We start from the raw sequence: 21,819 nt of genomic DNA on the forward strand, positions 1-21,819 counted from the left end.
CTTTGACGAGGCAGTAGCTACATATTCTATTGCATGGTGTTTATTTATTTAAAATATTTTTATCCCGCCTTTCTTCTTAAAAAAAAACCCCACTAAATATGTTCACTAAACTGAAGAAGTCACTGAGATAAAGAATTCACAAAAGTGAAAGTACATCACTAAAATGTGAAGCAACCCTCATGAGAATAGGTCTATGAATCATGTGGACTACTATGCCAAACACAGCCCATTCACCATATACTATATTTTGTCATCTGCTCTATTCCTTCCTGATTTCTGAATCAAAGAAGGGAGCAAACACAGGGATTCACCAAATGGTCCACAGCACATAGTCAGCAAGTCATAGGTTATGTAGGCCTGCTTCAAAATACATTTCCAAGAGAACAGCCATATATATATCGTTTTACTTTTGTTTGTGTGAAAAACTCCTGTGACAAGAAAATCTGCAGCCCAAGAGGGATGTACACATTGCAAAAAAGCTTCATGTAATATTTATAATACATTTCCTTACACTTTTACTTTCAAAGAAAGATAAAAAAATATATATTAAATCCTCCTTTAAAATTAAAGCAGGAAACTATATTGTCTAGATCAGGGACAGGGATTCTTCGGCTCCCCAGGAGTTCCTGATTTATCATTCTCAGCATCCTTAGCTACCTGCGGTTATCACCAAGGGCTGCTGGATACTGCAATCCACTAACATCTAGAAAGCCAAAGGTTCCATGACCATTGTCTAAATCCAAGTATGTTCCAGCTGCACTACAGAGTATTCTCTAGCTATTTCATACCACACCCACTCCGTTGCTTAAGATAGCCATTGCACCAGGCTGAGGGCAAGAAGGAAAGCACTGCAGGGCCATCACTAGCCCTACTGAGCTTCTAGCCAGCTTTGCTTCTTCCCAGCTGTCATCCAGGAACCATTTCACCAGGCCAGGTGACATTAATAACTTATATTTCAATTTTCCTGATTCTTTTCCATTCCCTATGTCCTATGTCCTATGTGTTGCATCGTTTCAGACTGTAAGCCCGAGGACAAGAACAGTTTGTCTTCTTCTACTGACATTTAAGTGCTTTGAGAAACTCTCACACAGCAAAATAGGACTATGAATGCTATAATTATCCAGGTGCCCTCACAGAAGCAAAAGATACGGTTTTGATGTTACCTTCTCTTAAGCAAAAAGAATATCTTTGATATACATTGCTATCTGCCAACAGGATGCAACAGAGAAAGGAAATATGCCAAACTCTTTCTTGAATGACATGCAGCAATACATGACAAAGTTATCTTTGCAAGCAGCAAACACTTGAAAGAGTTACCTATGGCTTCAATGTCACTGATTACCTTTTTGTTCTGCCAACTGCCAGAGCTCATGTGCTGCCTTTGCAGATAATGCCAGAGGGTATTCGACCAGGGTATGTTTTCCAGCCTCTAGGAACAGCCTTGCAGAAGAGAATTTTACATATTTTACAACCATATATTTGTCACCCTTGTTGAGGATCTCAGAACTTCTAAACTTCTAACAGCCCAGAGTACATTTGTCTAGATGGGCAGTGTACAAGATGGATGGATGGATGGATGGATGGATGGATGGATGGATGGATGGATGGATGGATGGATGGATGGATGGATGGATGGATGGATGGATGGATGGATGGATGGATAGATGGATGGATGGATGGATGGATAGATAGATAGATAGATAGATAGATAGAGAGAGAGAGAGAGAGAGAGAGAGAGAGAGAGAGAGAGAGAGAGAGAGATGGATGGATATATAGACAGAGAAACAGAGAGAGAGAGAGAGAGAGAAAGAGAGAGAAAGAATAATGTTTCAAAATTATTATCACTGCCTTAGGAAGCCCACTACCACCAATGTCTTTTTCTGAGTAGTTATTTTGGCATATCCAATTTTAGATAGGTTTGCTATTTGGGACTACTCCCTTTAAGGAAGCTGGGAACATTTTTAGGCACTGAGTACCTATTGTCTAGGACCCAAGTAAATAAAGAAAGGACCTCTTGCCAACTGAGCATGGCACACACATGCTGAGAAGGATAAGATTAATATCTTACTTTTACATCTTTGCAGGTTTAAAAGAAAGTACAACTGAAAACAACACGAAAAACAATTCAAAGTGCTGGTTTCAACCTATAAAGTCCTAAACAACTTGTGTCCAAATGATATCAAGGATTGTATCTCCCTTTATGAGCCTGTTGTGGTGTTCAGACCATCAGGAGAGGCCTTTCTCTCAGTCTTACCACCCTCATGGGTGTGTTTGATGGGGACACAGGAGAGAGTCTTCTCTGTTGATGCTCCCAGACACTAAAACACCTTCTCATGGGAAGCTAGACGGTGTCAGGAGACTCTTTGGAGAGATGAAAAACTAATGGAATTTATAGAGGCATTTTGATGCTAGTGAAGTGGGAAGGCGATACCTGACACTCTCATAGTGGTTTTGGTTATCTGTACTGATGATGGCAGCCTGGACTTCCTTGCTGTTCAGAGCTTCTTGCAGACTGATTTGCTTGACATCATGAACCTCACCAAGAGATCGCCTGTTGTTAGAAGTGAAAACAAATCAAAACACACCTCCTGTACAAACTGCACAGATACAGCATAGAAATTCAAAGTTAAAAATGGGAGTTCCTGATGCACACAACAGCAGTTGAAAGAGGACCATCAAGATCATAGGGACGCAACCTGCTTGGCTTTACATTGTTACAAGTTTAAAGAAATGTTAGCCCACCTAATGTGCCTTGTTTGTAATGCTCATGCACTTCGTTATAATGCTGGTATATCTCAAGCAGAACAAATGATCACTGCAGATGTGTAAGTATGCACAACGCTTGCAAGCAACCATTTACAAGTATTGTAGTTACCTGGAAGCAGTCACTTTTTTGGACATGGTTGAATAATACTTCAAAAGCAAAGCAATGGAATAACAAACAGCAGTTTCTGGACACTTTTAAAACTTATTTTTAGATGTATTTTAGATGTATTTCAAAAGGAATAAATTAATGTGCCATTTTTGTATCAATCCAATAAAGGAAAATATTTTCTTTTGTCTATTGTTTTATTTTCACGGTCCTGAAATTTAGGATTGATCACTAGGGGGAAACAGAGTGTATTTTCCTGTATTGCCCAAGCATCCAAAACAATTCAAAGAGCTTGCTTTAAAGTAATGCTGTCTAAAGGGTTTTGTGTTAGTGTTGGATGAAGACTAGAAATGTACAAATGCTTAGATGCTCAGTCAATAACTGCAGTGAAACATCATGTTAAGCTCTACTGATATGAAGAAGCCCAGGCCAGGAAATTTACATCAACACCCCCTGAAGGGACCGTGAGGTGATCCTCTGTTGGGTTAACACCCCCCACAACCTTCTCTGGGCTCATGCCCTGAGGGAAGGCAGCAATGACATACCCCAGGCCAGGGAGCATCTGCTATCAGCTCTTGACGCAGCATTATATAGCTTGATACAACTCTCTTGTCTTATATACAGTGGTGCCTCGACTTACGAATGCCCCTACCTACGAACATTTCAACTTACGAGCAGCTCCGCTCGCAAAATTTTGCTTCAATTTGTGAGCGGAGTTTCAACCTAAGAAGGCAGGGGGAAAAGGCGGGAAATTCAAACCATTGGTGGAGAAGAGGCTGCTTCTTTGTAGCTCTTTTGCCTCAATGGTTAGAGCAGGTGGTTAGGGAACTTTTTTACTCCTGCACTGCAGGAGGAGGAAGGAGAGGCAGGGGTGGCTCTGGATTGCTGCCGGGCACGGGAAGCCGGTGCACTCCCTGCCCATCACTGGCACGAGTCTACTCATGAGTAAGTCCCACCAAAGGTGTGGGTCTATTCATGAGTAAGGGCCCCCTCCACAGCCTCGGCTGCCATCCGCTGGGGAGTGAGTGCCATTGGAGGAGGCTTCGGTCAGCCTGGTAAGGTGTTGCTTTTTGCTTTTTAGAAACTTCTGGGTGGGTTTTGCAGGGTGGGTTTCGGCTGAGGGGAGTTATGTTTCTGTGCTGTGTTGTTGTTTGTTCTTGGTATTTTTTCTATTTTTATTTTATTTTATTTTATTTGCAGTCCCAGCATGGTGATTGCTCGATGTTTATTTTAGGGTTTTGTTTTGGTTTTTTTGCAGCCTTCGGGGCTTGCTCTGTTTATTTTTGGTTGTTGTTTTTTTAAAAGCCCCAGTGCCTTCCGATGGGGTTTTCTATGTGCTTTTTTTTGTATTTTTTTAGAATGCTGGAACAGATTAATTCCATTCCCATGCATTTCAATGAGAAATGGTGCTTAGATTTAAGCGCATTTTGACCTACGAATACCATTCCGGAACGGATTAAGTTCGTAAGTCAAGGCACCACTGTACTATAACATCTGTGACAGAACCTTCACTCAGTTCATGCAGTAACAACAGAAAGTGATTGGATGGAAGAAGTCAGAAGGAGAGCCAATCCAGAGAAGCAAGCAGGAGATACAAAAAGAGCTGGAGAGGATGGAGGGAAAGAGAGTTAAAATGTATCGAAGGAGGAAAAGAGTCTGGGTTTTCGAGTGTGCTGTAACAGTGGTCCCCAACCTTTTCGGAACCGCGGACCAGTTTGGGGGTGGGGTTTATGTGCAGGGGAGGCGGGGACACCCGCGCACTTGCGAGTGGGCGCAGCATGTTTGTGGGTAGGCATGGCACATTCGCAGGTGGGCATGGTGGGCGTGGCACATTCACTGGTGGGCATGGCGCGCTCACGGGTGAGTGGGGTTCGCATGCAAGGGAGCACACCATGTCCACCTGTGAACACACCAAGTTCATCCGTGAATGCAGCCGCTCACCCGAGCTTGCATGTGAGTGTGCCACGCCCACCATGCATGGGGGTGGGAGATCTGTCTCTGTGGCCCAGTCGTACAAGGCTCATGGACCAGCCCTGGGCCACAGACCCCTGCTGTACAAGATAATTACTTTTTTACCAGAGGAGCTAGTTCTGGCGTGAGAATGTGGACATTTATGATTCATGTGACCTCAAGCTTAAGACTGTACAGTTTAACCATTGTAATTTTCCAATAAAAATCTTATTTTTATGTTTCATTTTAAAAACTATTTGGGCTCTTATGATTTGGGCTTAAGGCAAGCCCAGTCAAAGTAAAGGGCAGTTTAAAGGGTGATTAGCAAGGTTTTGTTTGTTTGTTTGTTTAGTCATTTAGTCGTGTCCGACTCTTCGTGACCCCATGGACCAGAGCACGCCAGGCCCTCCTATCTTCCACTGCCTCCCGGAGGTCTGTCAATTTCATGTTGGTTGCTTTGCAGACACTGTCCAGCCATTTCATCCTCGGTCATCCCCTTCTCCTCTTGCTGTCACACTTTCCTAACATCAAGGTCTTTTCCAAGGAGTCTTCTCTTCTCATCAGATGGCCAAAGTACTGGAGCCTCAGCTTCAGGATCTGTCCTTCCAGTGAGCACTCAGGGTTGATTTCCTTTAGAATTGATAGGTTTGTTCTCCTTGCAGTCCAGGGGACTCTCAAGAGCCTCCTCCAGCACCACAATTCAAAGGTATCAATTCTTCGGCGGTCTGCTTTCTTTACGGTCCAGCTCTCACATCCATACATCACAACAGGAAAAACCATAGCTTTGACTATTTGGACTTTTGTTGGCAAGGTGATGTCTCTGCTTTTTAAGATGCTGTCAAGGTTTGTCATCGCTTCACTCCCCAGAAGCAGGCGTCTTTTAATTTCGTGGCTGCTGTCTTCATCTGCAGTGATCATGGAGCCCAAGAAAGTAAACTCTGTCACTGCCTCCATATCTTCCCCTTCTATTTGCCAGGAGGTGATGGGACCAGTGGCCATTATCTTAGTTTTTTTGATGTTGAGTTTCAGGCCGTTTTTTGCACTCTCCTCTTTCACCCTCATTACAAGGTTCTTTAATTCCTCCTCACTTTCTGCCAGCAGGGTGGTATCATCTGCATATCTGAGATTGTTGATATTTCTTCCGGCAATCTTAATTCCAGCTTGGGATTCCTCCAGTCCAGCCTTCCGCATGATGTATTCTGCATATAAGTTAAATAAGCCGGGGGACAATATACAGCCTTGTCGTACTCCTTTCCCAATTTTGAACCAATCAGTTGTTCCATATCCAGTTCTAACTGTTGCTTCCTGTCCTACATACAGGTTTCTCAAGAGATAGACAAAGTGGTCAGGCACTCCCATTTCTTTAAGGACTTGCCATAGTTTGCTGTGGTCCACACAGTCAAAGGCTTTTGCATAGTCAATGAAGCAGAAGTAGATATTTTTCTGGAACTCTCTGGCTTTCTCCATAATCCAGCGCATGTTAGCAATTTGGTCTCGAGTTCCTCTGCCCCTTCGGAATCCAGCTTGTACTTCTGGGTTAGGGTTAGCAAGGTTAGGGTTGGTGAAAACATCTGTTACATTTTAGTAGTTTGCTAATCGAAAGGACAATGGTACCTTGGCAACAAGCGTACACACATACGTCTCATTCTTTGGAAGGTTTTGCACACCCATCACTTGAAAACCCAATGGTACACTTTTGGTTGTTATGTGCCATCAAACTGAAACCGACTTACAGCGATCCTAATAGGGGTTTCAAAATAGATGAAATATTTAAGGAGTGGTTTTTATAGTTCCACTCCCCAAGTGAGCTTCCATTGTTGAGCAGGGATTCAAATCCAGGCCTCCTGAGTCATAGTCCATCACTATATCTGCTACACCACACTGGGTCTCTCTCTTTTGGTAAGGAGCACATAACAAACTTCTAACGTATACGACGCTAGAGTTTGTAAATCCTATCACAGGTAATCAAGGTGAAGCTATAGAATACAGTGGGGTCTTGACTTGAGAACTTAATCCGTATTGGAAGGTGGTTCTCAAGTCAAAAAGTCTGTAAGTCAAGTCTCCATTGACCTACAGTGCATTGAAAACCGATTAATCCCATAACAGGCCGTTTTTGTTCCATTTTGGTTTTTTTCTGGTCTGTAAGTCAAATCTCAGTCTGCAAGTCAAACCTAAATTTTGCAGCCAGAGAAGTCTGTAACTCAAAAAGTCTGTAAGTCAAGCCGTCTGTAAGTCAAGGGTCCACTGTAATATTTTTTTGTAGGCAGTGCAATGATTTTAGGAGCAAAAAGACTACTAGATTAAAATCTCTGCTATTTATTCACAACGTTTCCCATTGTATTAGTATGACTAGAATGCCTTCTTCTTCCCATTTCCTCTTTCAGTTAACTCCTAAACAGAATTAGTTTGAGATACTACTATTAAAAGCAATTATAGTTGCAGTGGCAAGGCTCCTAGAATAGCTACCGTTGCAGTTGAAGAGTTTAATGTAACTACTTAGTTCTACTTTCTCAAAAGAAACTAGTTACTTTTATAGTTGCTTTAAAATGCATCTGAATGGCCCCCAATAAAAGGCACAACATTTGAATCATGTAATATTCTTCTTCTACCATTTAGGAAGGCTATGTCTCTGCAGCTATGAAAATAACCAAAACTTACAAATGTATTGCAAAAGAGATGAGATTTTCCTATACAGTGGTGCCTCGCTTAATGAGTGCCTCGCTCAACGATGAATTCGCATAACGATGGCCTTTCCTGGAAATTATGCCGCCTCACCTAACGATGTTTCCTATGGGGGATTTTCACATAACGATGTTTGGGACCTTGCCTCACTTAACGATGACAGTTTTAGGTCCCGTTTCACTTAACGTTTTTTTTGACAGCCCTGTTTTGGCTATTTTAAAAATATTCTAAAATATTAAAAACATGTTTAAAATGCTTGGAATCGTTAGTGCACCTAATAAAACCTTCCTTAAAGTAATTTGGCTTCGTTCTGAGTCTTTTTGAATTTTTGGTGATTTTTTTTCACCACTGAAATGTATTGAATAGGCTGCTATTGGAACGGATTAACTGGTTTTCAATGCATTCCTATGGGAAATGGTGTTTCGCTTAACGATGTTTTCACATAACGATGTTTTTAATGGAACCAATTAACATCGTTATGCGAGGCACCACTGTATTAAGTTATAAGAGTACAGTGGTGCCTCACATAGAAATCGCTCTGATAAGCAATGAAATCGCTTTGTGACGCATTTTTTACGATCGCAAAAGCGATCGCTTTGCGATGTTCCCTACGGGGGAATTTCCCTTTGCGATGCTCAGTTCCCTGCTTCCGGAACCGAGCATCGCAAAGCGACAATTTTAAAACAGCTGATCGGCGGTTTCAAAATGGCTGCCGGGTAAACAAAATGGCCGCCCGCTGTGTTTAGGGACGGATTCCTTGCTTAAAAGGCAGCAAAAATGGCCGTGCTATGGAGGATCTTCGCTGAACGGTGAGTTTTAAGCCCATAGGAACGCATTAATCAGGTTTTAATATGTTTCTATGGGCTTTTTAATATCGCATAGCGATGTTTTCGTTCTGCAGCGATTTTTGCGGAATGAATTAACGTCACAATGTGAGGCACCACTGTACTGTCACTGAGCCATGCTTTTGTTACCAGGGAAGGTTACCTAATTATGGGTAACTTACTTCAGGCTAATTACTTCTAAGCTCTGGTAGAATACTGACAATTCAACTGGCCTGTCAGGGTAGAAATTTTAAAGCCTTGGAAGTTGTGCTCCCTGCAATATATACATACATATTTGTCTTATGATATATTTTTTCTTATACCACATAATTACACTTCTCTTACCTTGACACAAAGCCCAGTAGTTTCAGATGCTCTGTAGGACTGGAAGGCAAAGGATTCAGCAAGTCTCTGATCCTCACAGATCCAGCAATTCCAATCCCAACCACTACAGTACCAAACATCGCAAATCCTATATGCAAGAGAGAGGGCAAGAGAGAAGGAATTTTTTTAAAAAGGGGAGTTATAATAAACTTATTTTTCTTAATGATCTTTAAGTTATCACAAAACAACAGCTATTATTCGTAGTTAGATACTGAATTTGACTGTTTAAAAATCTATTCCCTTCTAATTCTAATGAATTAAAAAAAACCACTGCTTTCTAAACTCTAATGAAGTTAGTTAATGCTTTAAAGCACTGTTTCCCAAATCTGGGTCCCCAGATGCTCTTGGACTGCAACTCCCAAAAATCCTAGCCATCAAAACTATTGGTGATGATTTCTGGGAGTTTTAGTCCAAGAACATCTGGGGACCCAAGGTTGGGAATCACTGCTTTAAAGGAATGCTGCATAATGATGCACAGAGTAAAAGAAAACTGCCTTCACCACTCAATCTCTCTCTCTCTCTCTCTCTCTCTCTCTCTCTCTCTCTCTCTCTCTCTCTCTCACTCACTCACTCACTCACTCACTCACTCACTCACAGAGAGAGAGAGAGAGAAGGAGGGAGGTTGAGCTGTGAAGACCAACCGAATTAGAACACAGGAATTAGACAAAGAAATTTGTGGCAAGGAGATTGACCAGAGAAGGAATAGATACAGGCAGCTTGCTTTCCCCTTATCTGCCAAGAACAAACTTCAGCTGTAACAGTCAGCTTCCCTGGGACTTAGGAATGACCACACACTGGGGTCTGAGAGAATAAGGGAAGGGTTTCGTGGAAGATATTAAAAAGGAGATGGGAGTTGGGTGTCATCAGCACACTGGTGGTAACAGAACTCCAAATTCTGGGCAGCCTCTTTCAGGTTTGTCATATATATGTGAAATAGTCTGTGGAACTCTGAGACACTGCAAAGGCTAATGGCCAATGTGTTGAATAGGAGTCCCTACGCACCGCTACCATTCACAAAGTGACACCACATGAGGGAAAATTCCAGAAGCTTAGCTTAGCAGTTAATCACTTCTCACCCAAACACAAAGCAATTGATAGGGCAGTTTTTCAACAAGTGTGAATCGTAGTGAACAGAAGGGTGTGTCCTGTGGAAGTGTGGTTCTTGCCTCCACAGACTGGTTTAGCGTGCGTGTGGAGGGTCTGTGTGTGTGTGGGAGGGGCCATGGAAGAGTCCAAGTGTGTGTGATAGGGACCGTGTGTGTGGGAGGGGACGTGCATGCACAGGAGGGGCATGCATATGTACGTGCATGGGGGCAAGAGATTTGTCTCTGCGGTCTGGTCCTGGCAAGGCCACAGGCCAGGACCAGTCAGTGGACTGGGGGTTTGGGACCCCTGCTGTAGACAATCTTGACTTCTGCCATCGGTGTTGTCAACATTCAGGCTGCCCTTTGCTATGTAAAGCTTGGCAACTTTTTTCCTGTTGGCAACGTGGGCATGATATTTTGCACCAACACTGGGCCAATTCCTGGCTTTTTGAATTGTGGGTACAAAAGCATAATATCCCACATTCATAAACCAGAGTTTTGTGTTTTTTTAAAAGAACTGAATTTCCAGGCTTTTTAAAATGGGAGTTTAAATATACCCATGCTACCCACAAATTCAATCAGAAATTTCCCTCACATAGAGTAAATATTTGTTGTAAATATTTTCCAAAATACATCCCTTTGCTTTTTGAAATAATAAAAAAGGAAGAAGTTGGAGTTAGGAAAGAATGTCACTGGAAGCAAGGTCAAAATCATGCATACTATGTGAAAGGAAGATAGTGAAGACAGACAGGGACAAAAATCAGATATTTTAAAATGTGGTGTAGGTAGAGACACTGAAGATAGACAGAAAAGCAGAAAAGTGTGTAGTCAATCAATTCAAGCCTGAACTCTCACAGGAGCAAAAAATAAGTAACCAGCGTCTATTATACCATACACATACAGAATCATGAAGGTGGAAGGGGCCTATAATGCAGGAATACCAGTCAAAAAATATCTACCAGGTGGTTGTCTAAATTTTTCTTGAATGCCTCCAGTGCTGTATCACTTACCACCTCTTAAGGTAACTGGTTCCACTGTTGCACTGCTCTAACAGTTAGGATGTTTTTCCTGATATTCAACTGAAATCTGGCTTCCTCTAACTTGAGCCCATTATTGTGTGCCCTGCACTTTTCGTTCATTGAGAACAGATCCTGCCCCTCCTTTGTATGACCACTTCTCAAGTATTTGAAAAGTGGTCTCATATCTCCCCTCAGTCTTAATTTCTCAAGACTATGAATGCCTAGTTCTTTCAGTCTTTCTTCAAAGGGCTTGGTTTCCAGCCCCCTAATCATCCTTGTTGCCTTTCTCTGAACTTGTTCCAATTTGTCAGCATCCTTCTTTAAGTGCGGTATCTAGAACTGGACAAGGTGAGGCCTAACCAGGGATAATGTCTAACTATAATAGAATTGTGAACATTCTAAGTGACTAAATTAGTTGCACAGCATAGCATTCTGACCAATCAGAATGAGTCTGGAATAATGATTTCTGTGTTTTACGCTATGAGCACAAATGGGGCCTATGATTGGACATAGTTATAAATCATATCTTAGTTATAAATGATGTGAATCCATGGGGATCAGTGCATCAGATCCATGTTTTGCACTAATGAAAAACCATGTGCTGAGGAAACCATGATTTCCGTGGTATAGTCTGTGGCCACAGATGGGCCCTATGATTGGACAGAGCTTTAGGGATGATCCTATGTGGATCCAATAATGGCTGGATAGCTCAGTGGCTTAGGTCTCTGACTGTAAAGCCAGAGATTGGGAGTTCAATTTCCCGCTGTGCCTCCTTGTCAGAGACTGGACTTAATGATATGTAGTGTCCCTTCCAGCCCTTCAGTTTGAAATGTGTTATTGTCTGTGCCTTAGATTGGAGTTTTGGAATTCTTGGAAGTTTTTTTAAAAGGCAGCTATTTCAAAAGTTTCAGAGGTTAAAAAACAGCAATGAAAGGTTCTGCATTACAGACATGAATGACCCCATCATCCCAAAAGGAAAAAAAGGTCCTCCCACAGAGCAGGCTTTTTTCAGGTATTCAAATTTTGTCTTATCCACATATTTTATCTCTTTTTAAAATCAGCTGTAGGTTTATGGTTGCTTGGTTCTGGGGGCGGGTCTAAAACAATGTTCCTTTTTAAAAAAATCACAACTCGAAAACCCTTTGCCCAAGCATCCCCTAATTCGGCACACTTCAACAGCAGACTTTCTGCTGCATCCAGGCCAAATGTGGTGCTACTCTGAGGTCCAGTTCCATAGTTATAATTTTTTGTTTGGGGCACCCCCATCTTTTGATTTTGCCTATAGAATGCTTTTTGCTGTGCTTGTACAAAATAATGCTGTAAGTAGGTTTTTAATAATAATTTCCTTTACCTTAGAATGCACAGAACATGCTATTCCTCTCTCCCTCTAGGCTGTGAAAATGTTTTAGTCTCTTTTTTTAAAAAAAGTAGCTCCTATAGAGTAATTCCTTATATCTAAGTCTATGTTATTTGTTGCCTAGATTGAAAAGAAATATTAAGGAGAGACTGAAGAAGTTCATTGAGATTTTTTGCTATATCACTGTATGCATGATTAAGTTTCTGTCATTCTCACTAAAATCAATACAGGAGAAAAATGCTTATTATATCTCAACCCCTCTTTTTCTTTCCTCTCCCACTCCTTAAATAGTATGCAAGAGTAATCTTTCCTGCAGGCTGGAAGCCCTTTTCTCTCAAAACACTTACTTGTAGTATTACAGGATAAAGACAACCTGAGTTTATCTGCTGTTAGCCCTTCTTCTCAAGCAGATGCCTCCAACGTTTTGCACACTTGTTCAGTTTGCTTGAGAATTTGTAGCTGACTGGTTCATCCTGCCAGGAGATAAGAAGAATTTAACAGCCTATCAGGTGCTGACAGGTTAAGGAAACTATGGTGAAATGGTTAGCGATATATGCATGTGGTAAGTTAACTGTCCTGTAAATAAATGTCTGTACTTAGCCTTTGTGACATTCCATCTATTCTTCTAAACCAATAGTCAATGGACAGAAGAGGGAATACAGCACTAGAAATGGAAGGGTTGAAGAGCGGGCAGAACGATAAGCCAGATACAGAATTAAGCACACACCTGGAGAAGACAGAGGTTTTGTGTGTGTGGCAGACAGACTTAAATTAATCTACTTAGGAGATTCTGGGAATGCTGGCTAGCCATCGTGGTTGGATTTAGGGTACTGTAGTCCAAAATTTCTCCCCTAAGCTGGAGGCATTAGTTATTTGGGCATCAGGTTAAAGCTCACAAAAAGCATCTTTCCTACCTATAGAACTGCATCAGGAGTTGAGTATGTAAACAGCTTTGTAGTATCGCTTTATTTATGATCAAATGCAAGCAACATTTTAGTGTTTGTGTAACAGCAGCAACACTGTTTAGTTTTAATTTTTGCTTTGCAGAGTTTGCTACTTCTCTGTCACTTCTGTATCAAAGAGATAAGGTGTGCTTGTTTTTGACTGTTCAAGATAAGGCTGAGGGTAAAACGAATTGCTTAGTTATCATTCAAAAACAGTAACTGAGTGTCCAAGAGCAATGCAAATAAATGTTCCTGGGTTAAACTGAAACTAGACATGCTGCTTTTTTTTTCTTTTTTCTTTTTCTTTTTTGCTGGCAATGGATTTTTCAGTTAATTCCTAATTTTCAATTAATTTCTAGAGTATTACTGCTTGCTAGTTAAAACTTTTTTCTCTCATTAAAACACTTTCACGAAGTACTTTCATGCTATGTTGGGACATCTCCACCACAAAATTAGTAAACAAAAAGTATAATTTGTGAATATAGAACAGAACAAACTTTATTGTTTAAAAGCATAAGTCACTGCAATATCAACAGCAACACAAAACTGTACTGACACAATGTGTCCATAGATAAATACAAGATGACATGGCTTCCCTTCTTAAGACTTTTGATGCTTGACATGTATTTTCTTTGCTGCCAAAGCACATTTTGCTACTTGACAGGTAGTAATTACATCCCTACCCACAAGCAGTGTGCAAGGTTGAGCCAAGGTGCGGGTGGGTGTCTATCACACAGGAGTCTGAGAATTCCAGCAAGAAGTTAGCTTTTGGAATGCTCATACAAAGGGCAACATAATAAATAATGGAAAGCATCTGCGACCTCCCGTGATCCACAGATAGAGTCTTTGATGAAATGGAACATTATCATATCTCCCCCCCCTCTCAAAAATGGCTGATGGCATACAGTGAAAACACAGAGCTGTGAATGCTTTTCTTAAAGAGGCTGAGGTTAGGTTCACAAAATAATTCTCCAAACCAAACAATGTTTTGTACAGGGAGAACCAATGAGAACAGGACATTTGTGAGGTGGCACACAAATCCGGACACTTAGAGTGAAGACTCTTTTTTCTTTCGTTAACCAGATGCTTGGCTCTATTAAAGGCAAAAGTGGGCAAGGACTCTGTGTTAATCCCACACTTCTGTAAAATGGGTCTAACTGAGTTTACCCAGGACTTTTGAAAAGGACTATGGAGTTGTTCTTTGTAGAACTTCTTTGGGAGGCGAGAATACTCAAGCAGGCCAATTTCATCCAATACATGGCCAGTGTAATGTGGGAATTTGTTAATATTAAAAAAGTCTTATGTGTTAAGGAAAATTCCCATTATACAAAAGCCTTTGCACCCACACATACAACTTGCCAACAAGCCCTTGCTTGAATTTTCAGACATACACCAATGCACAGGACTGGCATACTCCTGAAAATCCAAGTGGGAACTCATTAATTAGTAGCAAGAATCCATTGCAGTTATGCTATTTGCCTTTTGTATGCCTGACTAAGCAACAGGTCCTATGGGATCTATTAAGAAAATATACCCTGTGAATCCTTCTATTGCTCAAATTATATTAACCATAATTTATTTACTTCTTGACATCCACACAAAATGTGTTAATATGTATTAATATTCAAGATGTTAGATCAAATCAGAAAGGTCGTAACTTTCAAAAGTCCTCCTGTTGTTCTGATATCCTGTCCAGTCAGTTCCTAATTATTGCAGTTGTAGTTTTGTTTTCAAGGTATGTCGGATGTTCAAGGAAAGATTTACCACTGCCAATCCCTAAGCAAATAACAGTTTTGAACTCAGGTCTCCTGAGTCCCAGTTTGACAACTGGCCTGCTACGCCACTGCAACATTTTTTTTGAGGTTTAAAAGGTCCTTGCAGATGACTCTTGTCAAAACCTCTCTACACTTAAAACTTTTAGAAGTCATTGCTAACCAGTTTTCTCAAGAAGCTTCTAACTTGCTACATCAGACATTGGCAAATTATGGACCGTCAGATGTTTTGGGGGCTGCAACTTCCACCAGCCAGTATTGAGGACAAATAGATATGTACTCCAACAACATTTGAAGAACTACAAGTTGCCATCTCTATACTACATGCAAATAGATAAGTAGCCATTCACAAGCCTGACAGCACAAAGCTACGATGTATAAAGCTTGATAAATTCAGGTACTGTATGTGGGACTGCCACACATATCAGGATCTTGTTAAACAGAGGTGTTAGGCTGGTCATTACATTGGCCAGCAGAATTATCACACTGTATCTTATTTTTAAAGAGTGTGGTTGGAAAGCTTAATGATAAAGCTACATTTCTTCAAAACAATTGAAGTAAACTTTATTTGTTTAAGAAGAGAGATACTTGGTATCTAAAAATAAAATACCATCCCTGCTTAGTTAAGGGTTCTGTAGAGTAGACCTTAAACAATTGTCTTAATTGACTCAAGGGAATGCAGAGAAAAAGACACTTGTGTGACATACCATCTAGCAAAGGGAATCCACAGCACCTCAAATACAGTACTCATTTAGACATAATATGGAAGGCTGGGAAGGGGATTATCAATACTGGCTTATGAGCCATGCAGCAGAGTTAATTCTAACACTGTTATTGGCCTTCCAAATTCTATAATGTAAACAGAAACAGGCTTATGGTATTTATTATCTAAGCACCTGAAGAGATAAACACTCATATTTCTAAATGTTCCTTCACAATTGACAGTTGTAGGAAAGCTTCTCTTGCTACAGGCTGGATAATTGAGGCAGAATACTGTGAGTATTTTGATAGACAGAAAAATTACAGTGGTGCCTCGACTTACAAACTTAATTGGTTCCAGAACTCTAGTCGTAACTCGAAATGGTCGTAAGTCAAAGCACTATTTCCCATAGAAATGCACTGAAATGCAATTAATCTGTTCCAGCCAAAGACAAAAACCATAAAAAAACCCTCACAAAAAACAACAAAAAATTAAAAAAAAAACACTGCAAGATTGGAAATGCGATTAATCCATTCTGGCCGGGGGGGGGGGGGAGAAAAGCAAGTAAATCATGCATGAACCATCGGAAATGGAGAAAAAGGAAAGCAGAAAGCAACCAAAGCATACAAGACCCATTGGAAATGCAAAAAATAAAAAATAAAAAAACCAAAGCAAAAAGCAAGTAAAGCATGTAAGACCCATCAGAAATGCAAGAAAAGAAAAGCAAAAAGCAAGCAAAGCATGCAAGACCCATCGGAAATGCAAAAAAAACAAAGCAGAAAGCAGCAATGCATGCAAGACCCATCGGAAATGCAAAAAAGCAAAGCCGAAAGCAAGCAAAGAGTGCAAGACCCATTGGAAGTGCAAAAAAAAAAGCAAAACAAAAAGCAAACAAAACCCACAAGACCCATCAGAAATGGGGGGAAAACCACCAAAAAACAAACAACCCCCCAAGACCCATCAGAATTGGGGGGAAAACCAACAAAAAACAAAGAAACCCATCACAGCATAGAAACATAATCCCACCACCCAGCCCCAAACCACTCTGTAAAACCCACCCAGAACAGTTTTTAAAAAGCAGAAAGAAGCACCTTACCTTACCAGGCAGTCTGAAGCCTCCTCCACACACTCTCTAATTGCTGGGGTGAAAGAGCTACAAAGAAGCAGCCTCTTCACCTACCAACGGTTAGCAATTTGAATTCCCTGCCTTTTTCTGCTCGTAACTGGAAGCTCTGGCCACAAGTTGAAGCAAAATTTTGCGTCCGGAGCTGGTTGTAACTCAGGACATTTGTAAATGAAGGCACAACTGGTACATCCCTTTTACAATATCAAGGGAAATACACTATAAAAATATCCACACACTTGGTTTTGGTTAATACCATACCACTAAAGGGGCATTCAAGAACATATGTACTTTTTCAGAAGTCAGATGGAGTTAAATTTGACCAGCAAAATAATAATAATTTAAAACATTATAAGAAAAATCTACAAACAGATTATGACTTCAAATAAACAATTGTTCTCTGTAAAGTAGGTAAAGGTAAAGGTAAAGGTTCCCCTTGACAATTTTTTGTCCAGTCGTGTTGGACTCTAGGGAGCCGTGCTCATCCCCGTTTCCAAGTCATAGAGCCAGCGTTTTGTCCGAAGACAATCTTCCGTGGTCACATGGCCAGTGCGACTTAGACACGGAACGCTGTTACCTTCCTACCGAGGTGGTCCCTATTGATCTACTTGCATTTGCATGCTTTCGAACCGCTAGGTTGGCGGGAGCTGGGACAAGCGACGGGCGCTCACTCCGTCGCGTGGATTCGATCTTACGACTGCTTGGTCTTCTGACCCTGCAGCACAGGCTTCTGCAGTTTAGCCCGCAGCGCCACCTAAAGTAGGACACACAGCTAAAAGCTATTTAGCATTGTGAAGGCGAAGTGTGCGAGAGTGAGCCGTCCGTGGTGACAGAGGCTGTAGAAGGAGGAGTGGATGATGAGAATGAGGAAAAGACAGTGACTAAAGGAGTGACAGTTAGAAAGGAGATTCAGAAAATTGAATTAGAGAAAAAAAGTGGAAAATGTACTATAGCGGAATCCAAAAAGATGATGTCATTCCTACCTGTCCATCACAGCAGCTAAGGGGGAGGAGCCAAGGATAGAGCAGGAGGGGTGGAGTTAGAGTGACAGTTAAGGAGTTGAAGAGACAGTTAGGGACAGCTGTAGTTAGGGAGAGGTAGAAAGAGTCAGGGACCAGAAGGTGTATAGAGAATGTAAGGTTTTAGGAATAGATCAAAGGGGTTTAGGAAAGGAAATTAAAAGTAAAACACATGGAACCAACAGGAATGAACGTATAAGCATAACAAGAGAGATATAAAATTGATAGTAAAGTGATTGACTACATGATCATAAAAGTATTAACACTTGAACCAACTCATATATGATTTTCCTGTTGATTTAGTCTATAATAAAAGAATACTTAATCCTAAACCCTGCTTCCTAAATTATATGACCCTTTTGGGGTGGCAGCTCTTGTGTGGGACTCGAAGTGGTATTAGAGAATACCTGGTGGCAGCAAAAAGGGCGTGTGTTCCTTTGTAAGGCCCAAAGAAATAGGGGCAACAAAGGGTTGATCGCCACAGGTACAGATCTGTCTGGTGGAGGAGGACGTGAAGGGAAAGGAGGTGGAGCAAGAGGTGTCAGTGTGGGAGGAGGATATAAGTGAGGAAGGGGTGTGTTGGTTCAATTCGGTTTTGGAGGAACATGAGAGGAAGCGAGAAGGAGGGAGGAAGACCTGCACAATTCTTGACTCAGGAGTGGACCGTGACTGTGGCACTGCGTGAGTTAGCGCTTCAGAGAGACGGAGATAGGCCACAACTGTTTGTATAAGCCAGATGAGAGGGGCTGGGTGAGACACTCATGCTGTGGGACGATTTGTGCCCTAATGAGTACTCCTCCCCAAAGACCGATGTATCGGGAATAACGTAGGCGAATTCCCCACTGAGCCCCTGGGAATATGGAAAGAGTTTTGGTTCTCCTAGTTATGGCCTGATGCCAGAATTGAGAAGTTTTGATCTGTTGAATAATGTGCTGGAGGAGAGTGGAAATAATAAAAGTGACAGTTTGAAGATTATAAAAATGTCTCCAGTTTTATTTCCTGCCAAAAGTGAGGGGTTGCCCAAAGAGAGTACTGAACCCAATCACAAACATATTCAGAAAAACTAGCCTATACGGGATTGTACTGCTTTAGAACACAGAATCCACAACTGAATTATTTTCCCTCTTTGGAAGTAAGCAAAGTTATGAATCAGGTAATATTTCTAAGACCAAAGTTACTGAATCTACAGCAATCTAACTCATCTACCATGTACATCAAAAAGCTCAGTCTTGAAAACGTTCACACAGATGGAAACTGCTTCCAAGCAAACAGTGAGGAATGGCAACAGCTGGTTTCTTCTTTCTCAAGGCCAGGATTAGAGGGTCCTGTATCTGCAGGTCAGATACAACCCACATGGGTCCCCAATATCTCCTGTTTTGTGGTAGTCTCTCTGCTCATTAGGGTTTGTAGTGTCTCTCAAACAAACTCCCCTAGTACTTTGCTGTTCCCATGGTGCTTAGAAAGATCCACCCATGTTGATGTTTTAATAATTGTCTACAGAGACAGCCTTGGCAACAAACAAGTGAGGATCCTGAGAATTAAATTTTTTTTTGCTAAAACCACCAGAATTTTAGCTGGGGAAATTCCTACTAAATTGTGGTAGTTGCAGTGGAAAAAAAATCATGTGCCTGCTGATGTTTCCTTGTGGGTTTATTTCTAAGAGTCATCTCCCCACCCCTCCACAGCTCATCCTCATTACCACCTGTTTGGTTTCCATACAACAATCCTTCCAAATTCCCTGTTTAATTTAGGAATCAAACGGATTTTGAACCTTCATTTGTAATTCTTAGAAATGACTGGATGTATCTTAACTTACATCAGAGAAATGGTATGTCTTTGCACTGGGAAGAGTAAAGAGAAAGGACTTCCTCTGGTTTCCTATATCACCTTTTTCTTGCTCTGACCTGTGCTGACCTTTCTTCAACCTTATACAGTGGACCCTTGACTTACAGACGGCTTGACTTACAGACTTTTTGAGTTACAGACTTCTCTGGCCGCAAAATTTAGGTTTGACTTGCAGACTGAGAATTGACTTACAGACCAGAAAAAAACCAAAATGGAACAAAAACGGCATGTTATGGGATTAATCAGTTTTCAATGCACTGTAGGTCAATGGAGACTTGACTTACAGACTTTTTGACTTGAGAACCGCCTTCCAATACGGATTAAGTTCTCAAGTCAAGACCCCACTGTATTATCCTTAAGAGTTGCTGATGACAGTCCTTTCCTTCTCATGCCTCCCTCTTGTCCCTCCAAGGAGGAAATATCTTGCCTTTGTACTCTAGAAATGACTGGGACAGCGACACAGATTCCAATCTAAGGTACATTATGCCAATGGAAAACCTTGACATGGCTTTATAGGCAGTCAGACCAAAGGTTCTTGTCTACCCTCTGTGACCTGAGATCTGCAGAACTTCCAGCAGAGCTCTGGCCCATTCCTGCTACCGGCCAATCCTTTCACTCAACATGCCAAAGCATAGAGCTGCGATCTTGTGTGTGCACAACGCAGGCTCTGTCTCCCAGTTCATTGCTGGGAGATTTCAAGCACCAGAGCCACAAAGTTATGAACACAAATATAGTCAAAACACCAGGTTAAGTCATAACCTCAAAGATAATGGGAAGACAGGTGAATACAGAAGCAAACACACTGCTCTGTCCCTGACTTAGGTCACAGCCGGAAATACAGCAAATGTAAGGTTGGAACTGAGTGGAACTGATGGCCAAAAACCGTTGGTGTTAGGTTGCAGCATGAGTCACTTTGACCCATGCTACAAACTACACCCTCACTGATGGCTGGTTCTCACATTACTTTTATTAATATAAACACTGAACCAGCGTCAGAGAACAGGTGTAGTGTCACACATTACTCTTTCCAATGTGTAAACTAGAGGTACTACTTACTAACAGCACACATACACTCTGAACCCCTCAAACATTAGACTACTTTTATATAAACATATGGGAAACAGGTCCATTTACTTAAAGAATAGAAGGTCTCCATATTGCAAGAATCCCGTGTGAAGGTGTAGCACATCTCTTCACAGTGTACACTCCATGTTAGCAAACGAAGCTTCACTCCCACACCCCAAATCCTACAAAAAGCCTGCCCAGTCTCAGAAACGGATGGCAAACTTGGACTCAGCACAGCAAGTGCAGAGCTTTTCTCCAGGCAAATTAAACTACTAAGCAGTACGTAGTTCCCTTATGGGAGAAGATGTAGGTCTGCATTTGAGAAACCCCTCTAGCGTTTCTCAACCTTTGATCCCCAGATGCTCTTGGACTACAACTCCCACAAATCATGGCCGGCACAGCTAGTGGTGTAGGCTTCTGGGAGTTTTAGTTCAAGAGCATCTGGAGACCCAAGGTTAGGAACCACTGTTCCACTGACTCTGGACACTAGGAATCCCATCTGGGATCCTGTCTCTAGTTTGTGCTACAAGTGTGGTACAGTGTGACAGAAACTTTAGTGTTAACTTTTGTGCCAGACAAGTGGGACCTGCGACAAAATGCTGCCATGTGGAATACTGCTGTTTAGGATTCCAACCCCCATCCCCTCATGAGTCTCTCCACCTACTCACTCCTCATTTTGCTATTTTGTCCCTCACTTTAATGTTTCTGCACCCCAATACTTCTTTATAAACTCGTGCCTATCTTGTGATCCCTCCAAGTTTGCTGAAATTGCTGTGCAGTGTCAGAGGCACTGTTTTGGCAAGATAAGCAACCAGGCTCACAACCTGAGTATTTCATCTCTGAAAAACATTTCAAAAGGAAAAGCTGAAACATTAAAAGGTACCTATTTTTCTCTATCTTATGTATTTCAAAGAAGACATCAGCAAAAGCTAACCTTTCACATATAGAGAGAACTTTTCACTAAAAATTCTGCAGTTTAATTAAACCTCAAAACATATGCATGGGAATAAAGAGAACTTTCAATTATGCTTATTTTCCATTTGTTAGCTAACACACAATGTGGAATTCATCCCTTGAGCAACTGAGCATCAGGATTGCTTCTCACAGAATTAAAATTTATCTTCAAATCAGATCACAGATAACTAGCCAAAAGTACATACAGTATTGGTCAATTAAGT

General features: G+C 41.3%; 1 protein-coding gene across 3 annotated transcripts in view; it reads right to left on the reverse strand.

Moving 5' to 3' along the window:
* The window catches only part of BLVRA (biliverdin reductase A), a 39,944-nt gene that overhangs the window by 17,384 nt on the left and 741 nt on the right, over positions 1 to 21,819 (reverse strand). For 2 of the 3 annotated variants that reach the window (XM_073002578.2, XM_073002576.2), the window contains exons 2-5: positions 12,521 to 12,646; positions 8,674 to 8,800; positions 2,432 to 2,551; positions 1,343 to 1,440 (exon numbers count right to left, since the gene is read on the reverse strand). In XM_073002578.2, the coding sequence (XP_072858679.2) occupies positions 1,343 to 1,440; positions 2,432 to 2,551; positions 8,674 to 8,792 (337 nt within the window). In that variant the 5' untranslated portion in view covers positions 8,793 to 8,800; positions 12,521 to 12,646. The remainder of the gene's footprint in view (positions 1 to 1,342; positions 1,441 to 2,431; positions 2,552 to 8,673; positions 8,801 to 12,520; positions 12,647 to 21,819) is intronic. The other variant, XM_073002577.2, reaches the window with a different exon arrangement.

Source organism: Pogona vitticeps, chromosome 6 (assembly GCF_051106095.1).
Source record: "Pogona vitticeps strain Pit_001003342236 chromosome 6, PviZW2.1, whole genome shotgun sequence".
NCBI lineage: Eukaryota > Metazoa > Chordata > Lepidosauria > Squamata > Agamidae > Pogona > Pogona vitticeps.